This window comes from Sinocyclocheilus grahami, unplaced genomic scaffold (genome assembly GCF_001515645.1).
Source record: "Sinocyclocheilus grahami isolate Dianchi unplaced genomic scaffold, SAMN03320097.WGS_v1.1 scaffold70.1, whole genome shotgun sequence".
Classification (NCBI taxonomy): Eukaryota; Metazoa; Chordata; class Actinopteri; order Cypriniformes; family Cyprinidae; genus Sinocyclocheilus; species Sinocyclocheilus grahami.
This window is the reverse complement of record NW_015505249.1, coordinates 420,226-432,403: the sequence shown is the minus strand read 5'-3', so window position 1 is coordinate 432,403 and position 12,178 is coordinate 420,226. Positions and strand designations below refer to the sequence as shown.

At 37.8% G+C, this 12,178-nt stretch overlaps 1 protein-coding gene across 1 annotated transcript in view; it reads right to left on the bottom strand.

Moving 5' to 3' along the window:
* The window catches only part of LOC107585427 (high affinity cAMP-specific and IBMX-insensitive 3',5'-cyclic phosphodiesterase 8B-like), a 53,542-nt gene extending 47,596 nt beyond the window's left edge, over nt 1–5,946 (bottom strand). Inside the window, exon 1 of the mRNA XM_016272445.1 lies at nt 5,244–5,946. Coding sequence (XP_016127931.1) covers nt 5,244–5,525 — 282 coding nt within the window. The 5' untranslated portion in view covers nt 5,526–5,946. The remainder of the gene's footprint in view (nt 1–5,243) is intronic.
* Between the last annotated feature and the right edge of the window lie 6,232 nt (nt 5,947–12,178).

Sequence of the window (12,178 nt, the reverse complement as noted above, 5' to 3'; positions counted from 1 at the left end):
TATATATATATATATATATATATATATATATACTGTATATATATATATTCAAAAATTCAGTGTATCTCCCCCAATCTTGCGTCAATGAATGAACTCAAGATTCTAGCTCTTGCTGCCTGCTAGCAGAGCAGCTCTTGGTGTGTCCAGCTTGTAAACTGGAATGTTTCACATTTAAACATTTCAAACAATCTGTTTCCATCCTGTAAGATCCTACATACTCCCACTATGCGTTCAAGTGTTTACAAAAACCTCCTAGATGATAAACAACGTTACTAATGCCACCATCATGGACTACTTTGGAGTTCCGTTGCTCTTGCTGACTGCGAGAACACAGCCTATAACACAACCTCAACACACACACACACAGAGAGAGAGAGAGAGAGAGAGAGAGAGAGAGAGAGAGAGAGAGAGAGAAATGAAAGGAAAGCACTCACACATGAACAAACAGAGAAAAAAATGTCTAATTTTAGTTTCCTGTCAAACCTGAAAAACTCACTATTTGGCAACAGTAATTTTCATACTAGAACCGAGAGCACATTCAAGTAATATCCCACACATATTTAGATACACCATAATCAAGCTGGTCAATGCTTGGATCACATCTACAAATCAGTCATGATACAGGGAATCTGATGTTGCAATCTACCATGACAGGACAATTATCCTGTGTATCATGTTAACCTTGTTTACCATTCCTTTTGATTGGTTCTGACAATGAACACCATCATGAAACAATTTCTTACTCTACTCTACTCTACTCTTATGTGTAATAAAACAGTTTTAACAGTGGCAAACCTAGATTTCGGCCAGGCCGACAAAATAGTATTAGGCTGTTTGTGATTTTCTTGTCCATTCCCAATGTATCCATTCAATTTACAGACAGCCTTATTTGATCAATATATAATAAAAAAAATAGAATTGTTCAAACCTTTTTAGTGAACTGTACAAATATGTATATGTGCATTACAATTGAAAATGTAAAAAAAAAAAAGAAAAAAAAAAGAACCTTATGCTCACCAAGTCTGGATTTATTTGATAAACAATACAGTAAAACAGAAGCCTACTATTGTAAAATATTTCGCAATTTAAAATAGCAGTTTTCTATATGAATATATTTTAAAATATTAATTATTTCTGTGATGCAAAGCTGAATTTTCAGCATCATAACTCCAATCTTGAGTTTCACATGATCCAACAGAAATCATTCTAATATGTTGACTTGCTGCTTAAGAAACGTTTCTCATTATTATTTTATAATCCGTAATTATGTCCCCACTGGATGCAACAAATGCCTCGTTTATAATGGGTTTTAATGTTTTTGTCTCATCGCTCCGGCTGGACAGGGCATCACAGTATGGTAAGGGGCATAACATTTCCGTCACACGCTTGAGGTATTGGGCCAATCACAACGCACTGGATAGCTGGCCAATCAGAGCACACCTCGCTTTTCAGACCGATGAGCTTTGTAAAAATCGACGCGTTTCAGAAAGGCAGGGCATAGAGGAGAAACAATAACGTACAGTATGTGGAAAATAATGTGTTTTTTTAACCTTAAACCGCATAAACACATTTCATTACACCAAATACTCAAAATAATGTTATTTTTAGCAACATCATATGACCCCTTTAAAACCCTGAGTTTTTGAATTGCTCACATACTAAACACAATCTCAGAAAGAAAGGCACAATAGCTGTCACTGGGGCAGTAAGTTTTTTAAAGCATTTCAAATGTACATTTTTAGGTACTAATATGTATCTTTAAGGTACCAATATGAACCCTTTATGTACCTTTTGAAAAGGTGCCTCCTCATTAACAGCTTTTGTCCTTTTTTCTGAAGAATGCAACACCACACCAAAACTTATACTTACTAACTGCTTGAACTAATACACAGGATTTCTCTCTAACAGAGAGGAAAAACATCTACAAATACACTGGAGAATAATGGCACTGCATCACTACCATTGAGGTAAATAAAAAGCAGCCATCAAGGAGATAGACTGATATCTTCATGTTCTTTTGGTACAAATGTGTCCCCTGAAAGCAAACGCAAAGAAATCTGCTAACTAGATGATGCTAACTCATGGGACAGATGCTGCAGGACAGCACTAATAAGTGAGGCGCGATTTCATGCTGTTATCTAAATGTTCCTGACCTGCCGAGGGAAGCCGTGGCCAATCAGATTGTACTTTATGTTAGGCTACATTGTGACAGTGATGTGTCCCCATGACAGTCCAGACCGCTGATGCCCTGCTACAGGTCTCAGGGCACCTCTTCCCACAATGCCTCGCTCTATCCATGTGTGTGTGTGTGTGTGTGTGTGTGTGTATCTGGACTTAGATTCATCAGCCTTTTTGCATGTGATAGTTCACACCCTGCAGAGCTCACAGCCAGAGGGGTAAACAAACTCTGTGGCCTGAACACACAAAAATGCATACAAAGACACACAAAATCGGTCTTTCTTCAACACAAGGCCTCTATCTCTTGCAAAGACACAGAGATGCACAAACACACACAAGAAAGCCAAATTGGACGCACATTCAATTCAAAACAGACATCGGCTCCATTGCTGTGAATACAATGAGAATGTGTGTGAGTGATAGAGAGCTGTGTGGAGTTACACACACTTCAATGGCATCATTGAGTTCCTCGCCAGTCTCGGAGGGCGCAAGCATCTGACTATACCACACACACGCTTGGCAGATTGTACTAAAATCGCTACGTCTCCTTTCAAACTGACAGACGACCAACATACACACACAAAGTCCCCTTTACAACCCATTATATTATACCATACACAGATGTATAAATGGTCCTTGTAGGATTTTAAAACGGCATTAGTATTTGATTTGTGTTGCGTAACACAAATTCCATTGTGTATCGGTTTGATTCGGCCAAAGCAGTCCAAATGAGCCATGATTGTATCATTCTCTGACAGAGAAATGTAATCATTCTTAGACAAAACTAACAAAAAAGTATGTGTTTATTACAGGTCTAAGAGAATGTGCTCACCTGCGGTGTAAGAAAACTTCGAATCTGAATTCTACACGCGATCTGACTGTAAACACTTTAACTCAGATAAGGCCGATATCCATTCTAAACATTGCAGGAATTACGGCGTTCAGGTCAACAGCCTTCCAACATCATCTGCAGAATGTAAGCAAACTGTAACAGAAAGATATCGTCCCCAGACAGAGACAAAAAAAGATACATTTTTCAACAATAAATCTCAATGCTATATTCAAGCAGTCTAAAGCAGTCTGAAATGTCCAGCCTTACAAAAAGTCATCACGTCAGGTTCGGGAAGAACACAGCGATGTTCAAAAAGCATTTTTCTCTTTCATTTTTTAATAAAGGTAAACTTAAACAGTCACTGAAGTGAAAATGAAATGTATTAGAAATATTTATTATGGCATTTTCATTTCTACATAGCAGAGTTTTGAGATTTCACCTTTAACAACACTGTAAATTTACACACCTTAATAGAAGACAGCAAAACAGATACAGTGGCTCAAAACGCAATGACATTCAAAGATTTTTATGAGCAGTCCAAGTGTCCAAATGCCTTTTGGGCCCACTTGTACAGTTTAAGGCAGTAGTTTTCAATTGGTTTTGCATCATAACCTAGATTTGACTTTAATTACACAATGGCGACCCAAATCTGTAACAAAAAATTTGATTGTGTAAAATGTCAACAAGAATCTCCTTAAAATCAAACGTGAAAACTTAAAATAGACAAAACATTATGCTAAAGTATTAGTATTAGACAGCATGAGCCCTGTTTGGTGAACCCACCCTGCTATCTGACAGCAGTACTAATTTAATTCCTACTTGATTTGATTCGTTTAACACAAAGACCACTATCCAACCCCCACCTGCATTAAAATAAATCTACTACATACAAAAACTGATATCAGAGAGGGAGTTTTGTAGTGCGGAAATTACATGCATTATAATATCGGATAAAAATGATTTTATAAATATGAAAGGTGTATAAAGTTGCATAAAAGGTGTAAATAAAATAATATAAAAATGAACATTATTTGACATTTAAAAAATAGCCATGGCTATTTGACCTGCAGTTTGTTTTTGCTGCATGCAGTGTTTGATTGGATGCACTGCCTTGATGTCAAAAAACTAAAATATATGGGATGGGGTTTTCTCCTTATGATATATGACACTGTTGGTTCTCTGCTAGCCATGAGCATATGCATTTCTTTGGCTTAAACAGTAGAGTATGGTGCTAGCAACACCAACATCATGGGTTCAATTCCCAGAAAAAACATGAGTTGATCAAATGTACCTTAAATGTATTTAAGTCGCTAAGCTTGGAATAAGGCATCTCCCAAATGCATCTATATATATATATATTTATATATATATATAAAGCATATCAAAACAAACCCGAGGCCCATTTTTGGGTCACGACCCACCAGTTGAGCACTACTGCTATGTGGACCATCAAGGTGGTGCATACAAACTATGTTCCCATACATCACCTCCCAGAAACTAACCAGGGTGTGGGGCAAAAATGCTCCACATATTTATTTTCTCATTTTTTATCTGTTATTTAACGTTTGATTTATTTCATAATATGCAGTAACTGTCCAGTGAAGGGTTTAGTGCCTCAGCGCGCATCATAGTGATACTATTATTAATCTAAAACATCAAAATTTGCTCTGACAGCTGTTGAGAGACTAGCTAACTAATTAAAAACCAAGCAGAACATTTGATTTACATTTGGCAAAGAAACTTACATCACATTCAGTGTATAGATTTAAGCAGTTCTCACATTTTCTGGGAATCGAACCCATGTTGTTAGCGCCATGCATCCCCTATTTGAGCTACAGGAATATTTTGCACACCTATTTGATGTTGATTCCATTAAAATAGTTCATGTAAATGCTGTGGGTTTTATACTGTTAAAAACATCTTTGTAAATGTAAATAATAGACATTGTCCTTTACTGGGCTCCCACCTGTTTTAAATTTCTGAATGAACAAAACTCTTTCACTTAACCTAGCATATGAATGACAAAATAACATATTAAAGATGTCAAACTAGACATCATTAATAGTAAACAATAAGCATATGGCACCAATAAGCATCCAGCTGATGATTCACAACAACACACATGCAGGAATGACACTGAAACACTGAATGAATGACAAGATGGTGGAAATAATGTGAGATAAAGAGCAAAAAACCGATTCCCACCATCTTGCCATTCATTCATTCCTCATACCTTGACGCTGGTGCTGCTGGTCTGAGTCTCGGCCTCCGTGCACATGTGTCCGCAGCTGTTCTCTCTCCGCTCCCGGAGGGAGTTGGTCCGTGTGTGCCTGCTCTGGTAGGCGATCACGGAGGGGATGGTGTCCGCCGCGTCGGTCTTGATGAAGAGGCCGTGCAGGGTGGTCGCCGTGCCCTGCGAGATGGTGGTGGTCTGGTGCGGCGAGTTGGACTCATCCGAGTCGCGGCAGTAGATCACCCCGCTCTGCGAGACGTGGATGCTGGGAGCGCAGCCCATCGTTCCCCGCGCCTCGCTGCGTAAAACCCGGAGGAACGGATCTCAAGACCGCCGCCGCTCCCGGGCCGCTGTTCCCCCGGTACATTGGCCGGTGGTCGCGCTGCTCAGCTCCGCCTGCCTCCCTCCAGCGCGCGTCAAGGAGAAACGGAGAGGAGATCCATCTCGCCGCGTTATTTATCAGTGATGATATCAGATCAGATCGATGACACCTCGTCTGTCCAACCGTGAGCCCGCTGAGTTTGTGCCATGTCACATTTTGGACGAATTACACCCTAATTTCACCTCGGTGTATGATACTAAAGGTTCAAGCTGCACGATGCGATCCATTTTCTGGCGGTATTGATCATCTGTATGTTCATCACGACGGCGGAGCTCTTAAATAACAGACGCAAACATCAGACTGTGAGAATATGCCTCAAACTTACACTCATGGTCCTTTAAGACACAGGAGCGTCATCAGTGACAGACACGCACATCAGTGACACCCTCTTCCCATGAAAACACACACACACACACACGTCTGGTTTGCTATCCTTGTGGGGACCCTCCATAGGAGTAATGTTTTTTCTACTGTACAGACCGTATTTTCTATTTTTAGATCCATCCATCTATCCATTTTTAGATTTTCAAAAAACTTATTTATTAGCTTGTTTACCCGTGGGGACCTCAATTTAGGTCCCCACCGTGACACGAGTCTGTGTGCATTCGGGTTTAAGTCCCCACCAGAATAGAAAAACAGGTACACGACACACACACACACACACACACACACTCTCTCTCTCTCTCTCTCTCTCTCTCTCTCTCCCCCTCTCTCTCTCTCTCTCTCTCTCTGTCTGCCTGCCTGCCTGCCTGCCTGCCTATTAATTCATTCTGGAATAATGGTGAATTCATCTTTGTCTGTGTGTGGAGTTTAAACGAGAAAGACACTTATATCCATGACTGTATTCATATTCAATAGCGTGCAAAAATGCATAAACAAGACTAGTGATTGACTCAACTAATACTGATGCTGATATCGGGACAGCACGGTGACCCATAAATGTAGCTATAACACCATCCTGCATTAATGAAATGAAATCCAATGCTTGTTTCTCACAAAGCTTTTAGAGCTGATTCCAAAAATAGCACTGTTTTGCTCTAGCATGTCACACTTTCTTACAAAATATGATGCATTTATGATTACCTTTGTAAGGTAAAGAAGTCTTGTATCTTTCTGTGAGTTACAACTTTTTGTTCAATTTTCAGCCCACTTTCACATGTATGAATGATTTAAGACATTATTCTGTGCGTAATCCTGTTTTTAAGGTTAGAATTATGGCCAGTGACAAGAAAAACACGACCCAGATGTTTTCTGCTACATCTGTATGTTTCACTACATGCAAACAGTGACAGAAAAATACAGATTTTCTGAAAAGTTATTTGACAATTCATTTTGACTGCTTTATTTTGATAAGTGCATTAAAAAAGTGTTTGTTTTTAAATTCAGCATAATCAAATTAGAAAATATTAGGCCTTTTTTGCAAACACCTGTAATTTGAAGCAAATGAAGCATATACAACATTGCTTCCTGAACACATACTTCACACAATGTTTACTTATATAATTCACTCAAAAATAAACAGACAATATGTGTTATGCATTCTTAAAGCTGTCAGTGATGCAAGAGGAACTAACTTCAGTCAATGAACCAAGTGGGCATGTTTATGAACTGATTAAACGAAACAAGGCCATGCAATTGACCTTCACCTTGATGCATCAAAAATACTTTGAACATTAGAACGTTCATAAACATAGTGTTTCTGCAGGTTAAACAGTAGAGCATAGGGTTGAATTCCCAGGGAGTGCATGAACCAATAAAATATGAATGCAATAAGTCATTTAAAGCATCTGCCAAATGCATAAAAATGTACAGTGCAAGACTTCAGGATCAGTGATAGTACATCTGGGTTTCCAAATGTTTGCATATTACAGGTTCAAGCTGTAAAGTGTTCCAAACATCTGTAAATGACTGATAAGCCCAGCTATGATTATATAAGACTACTCTGACCTTTTATTATGCTGGAGTTTACTTAACAGATTCTTGCATGGATGGGAAAAATGTTTCTAGCCCAACTTTGTCACTATTGCAAGTCATTCTGCACACGTGCCATACAGTACATGCGTAGTCAAAATGTTCAATAGTCATAATGCATTGTGGGTTTGTTTGACATTGTATATCCTGGAAATGCCAATAATATCCCAGATGCACTATTCTGATAAACTAAATACACAGTAGTTAAACATTTACATAATCAGTGGGAAATCTTATTCATGGGGAATGTTCTTTACTATGGTTTAAATTTTGCAATATATATTTATCACACCCAAATCACATGTGGTGCATGTGCAGAATTTTGAGTCGAGAGGAAAATGCAACTGTGAAAATTAAGTAGTACAATTATTGTAGATCAATAATAATTTTTGGTCAGTCTAATGAAGTCACACCTTCCACAGATCATTTACTTAAAGTGAAAAATCGACCCACCCTCATGTCTCTCGAAAACCTGAGACTTTTCTTAAAGTTATTTTAAAAAATGTCAAAGCTGCTGTTTACCATATAATGAAAACTTATGCTGATCAGTGTTGTAATTTTGCTGTAAAACACTATGTTATCTTCATTGCACTCTATGTCTGTACTTTATGGAAGCTTGTTTCTGCTTAATTTTGACTTTATATCTTGCAATTCTTAGAAAAAAGGTCTGAATTGTGAGATGTACAAACCCAGAATTGTGAGAAAAAAAATCTGAATTGTGAGATTAAAAAGTCACAATGATCGTTTTTTATTTTTTTATTCTGTGGCAGATATAAGCCTCCCTACTTCTAATATAACAAAGTACCAGCTGTTAAAGTGCAACTGAAGCCCTGTCAGGATCATGGTGTACTACTGGTGAGTGTGATTTGACCAAGTACAACATGTTCCTGGATCAACATCCTTGTTGACCCTGGAACATCATTCCAATCAACCAATCAGAATTGAGAGATAACTTTTCAGGAAATGTACGTTTTAGGCTTACAATCAGGATTAGGTGCTTCTACACCCATGTTAATCAGCTATCATTTCCCTTTGATTTTAAGAATAAATTATGGGTACGGTTAGGTTTAGGGGTGGGGATTGGGTTAAGTCTGTATTTTTGGACAGTTATGTTGATCCAGGATCAACAAAAGATGTTGATCCAGGAACTTATCTTACTTGGCAAAATCACGGCGACCGTGTACTACTATGTCTTCATGATACATACTACGGTATTCAATCAAGTTAATCTCACACCATGTGAATGCCATGTTATATAAATATGGTAATCATCCCTGGTATAAATCAAAGATACAAAGGTAGTAAAGAAAACAGATAGTGGTTAAACATTTATATAAGCAGTGGGAAATCTTCAGGTTGTCAAGATCATAGCCGGCACTGCAGAGAACAATTAAAAGTGATTTTTTTCCCCAGAATGCAATGCTACACTTTTACACCTCTTCAGTGTTACAGAATCACTGAAGCTCGTAGCAGATGCATTATGCATGAACTGTCAATGCGATTGTTAAGTATTCTTTAATCAGCCACTCTTAATGGAAATTACAAAGTACCACAATTACAAAATGTGAATCAGCTTACATGTGAAAATTATACTTTGGAATATCTTATAAGATTTTAGGCTTGTAGCTGAGAGCATTTTAATTTAGGCACTCAGCTGGAAGCTTTTTGACCGACTGAGGTATTTGTTATAATCTTTGCTTTAAACGAAACACCTAATCTCCAATATCCAGTAGAGTTCAACACAGCGTGTATTCTAGATTACAACATCCCCTCTTCATCAAAGAAATAAAACTTCCTCTTGTTCTTCTTGCAGATGATTTAATCTGTCCAGCATGTTACACTGATTGTTGACCTGACCTTCTGCTCTCAATACACAAGCCCACCCATGACCGCCCTCTGCTGGAGGACTGCAATACTGAAATGACAGAAATCGAACTTAACATGTACAGTTACAGAGAGAGCAGGAATTCTCAGTGTTACAGTGTAACATTCGTGCGGACCAGAAAAAAAGCCTCAATTGCTAATCATGGCAGCAATGACTCAAATGAAACCCTATGAAAGCACAGAACAAGACCAACTACTTTAAAGATCAAATGGTGCATAAAGATAGGCGCTCATCATTAAACAATTATTAATTTGCACTTACACTTACAGGGGAGAGTGGGGTAAGATGTGTCACCCCTTAATCGAGGAAACTGTGTACAACAACATATGGAGAGGGCCAAACATATACAATTATATCTGTGTTTAAGTAACATACATGAGACTTTTTATGCTTTAAAAAAAAAATGTTCTACATGGCAGGTTGAGTTTATAGTCATAAAAGGTATTTCCCAATGACTTTTATGTCAAAACAAATGTATTCAGGTCTAAATATACATGCTGGTGATTTGCAATGTGTAACAGTTCAGATATTCAGATGATTTGTACATTTCAAAATGCAAATTTCTCGCGTATTCCCCAATGACTCAATTTACCCTAAACTGTGGACAAGTTCACTGAAGTGATATTTCTAGGGCCCTATACAGATGCTTCTTTCTCAAGTCAAGTCATTTTTATTGTGTTTGTTTCAGTAACACATATGCTTAAATACATTGGTTGTATTACTTAATTCTTTTTGCCTAAAGGACAACAAGTGTCACAACTACACCCACTGTCCCATACTAATGTGAACGCACTATACGATGTCATGAAGAGCGCGCTGACTAACGGAGGACCGAAGTTTTCCCCCTAGCTAGCAGAACAGGTCAAATCTATATTATTTAACCTTCTTATAAACCGATTTTTTTCACTAGTAGAACAGAATGAACAGAACACGGAGTCGCATTATTCCTTGTTGGCGTTTCAAAACTGTCACATTGGTTAAACTTAATCTAGTTAAAACGTATAACGTCAAGTTATGAAACGACCCTCGATGTCTCGATGAAAAACAACCCCGTGTTTTAGAAAAAATAAAAACTTTTAAACGTGGGAACCGCAGCTTTAGAATGGTTCAGAGTGAACCTCACCTCTCTCCTCGGTCCGTTGGACAGCAGCTGTGTGCTCGCGCTCATCTCTGTCCGTCCCCCGGTCCAAACTGCCCTCAGAGGTTCGAAACCTTACATGAAATCCCACCTATTTAGAGTTAAAACCTCGCGGAAAGCACGTTTTGTCAGCATTCTCTCCACCAGATCACACCGACAGACAAAGGCTGTCTGGGAAGTTTTTGAGGTTTTAGGTAGGCGACGTTTCTCTCAGCTTTCTCGCTTTTTCACCCACACGAACAGAACGGACAAGTGCGCGGTCCTAGCGCCGCCGGATCCGTGCGCACTACTGCGCAATCAGGGGAATCTCGCGAACTCGTGTCAGATTCATATTTCACCTAAGAAAAAAAAAACACACACATTGCATAAAGATTACTTATTAATTAAAAAAAAAATGTTTTTACAAATAATGACTATAGGAGTTATTCGTTATTACATTTCTCATTATATATTCCAGACGGCAATTATAGCCTGCCATATTAGAAAATTTTAAAGTCTAATACATAGGCCTATTATTCTTACACAAAAGTAATGGGAATGCTAATAATAATAATAATAATAAATATTATTATTAGTGTCTGAACAGGATCATCTGATGAGATACACCACTGAAAATAACAGTTACCATATTTTATATATATTTGTGTGTGTGTGTGTGTGTGTGTGTGTGTATATATATATATATATATATATATATATTAGTGCTGGGCAATGATACACATTTTTAATAGCGATTAATCACATGATTGTCTGCGATTAATCGCGAGGTTATGCACAACATTCAATAATACATTCAATAGTAGTGTATTGTGCACTTTTTCATTCACTGCTATATGAACAAAAGTGCAATAACATTTGGTTTGCAAACACTTTAAACAAATAAGGTGCTTTTTTACGACAGTATTCCTTACTCCTTACATAGTAGCAGTTAAAATATTTCTTGTAAATCTCAACTTATAACATTAATTATCACATGATTGTCTGCGATTAATCGCGAGGTTATGCACAACATTCAATAATGCATTCAATAGTAGTGTATTGTGCACTTTTTCATTTAAAAGTACTGCTATATGAACAAAAGTGCAATAACATTTGGTTTGCAAACACTTTAAACAAATAAGGTGCTTTTTTACGACAGTATTCCTTACTCCTTACATAGTAGCAGTTAAAATATTTCTTGTAAATCTCAACTTATAACATTAATGTAATCAAATTAAATATAAAACAAGCTATTTGCCACTGCCGGGGCATTAAACGTTTTTATAGAAAATATTTTATAGTTTGTTATAGAAAAACAAGTTAGGCTTAGAGTCCAGAGCCTCGATCATAACATCGTAACAGGCACCTTAGAGACCTGCACTATCGTAGAACCCAGCAGAGTGCGGCGCGGGACAACACTTGATGGGCGAGTTGTGTTGACAATAAGGGTGTGCGATATATATCGTCTGCGATAATATCGTAATTGTTGTTTTAATGATGTGCGATTTGACATTATCGAGTATTTTGAAAAAACATTCAAAGCACGCACAAAGCGCACGCATACATTACGTGAAGTGCAT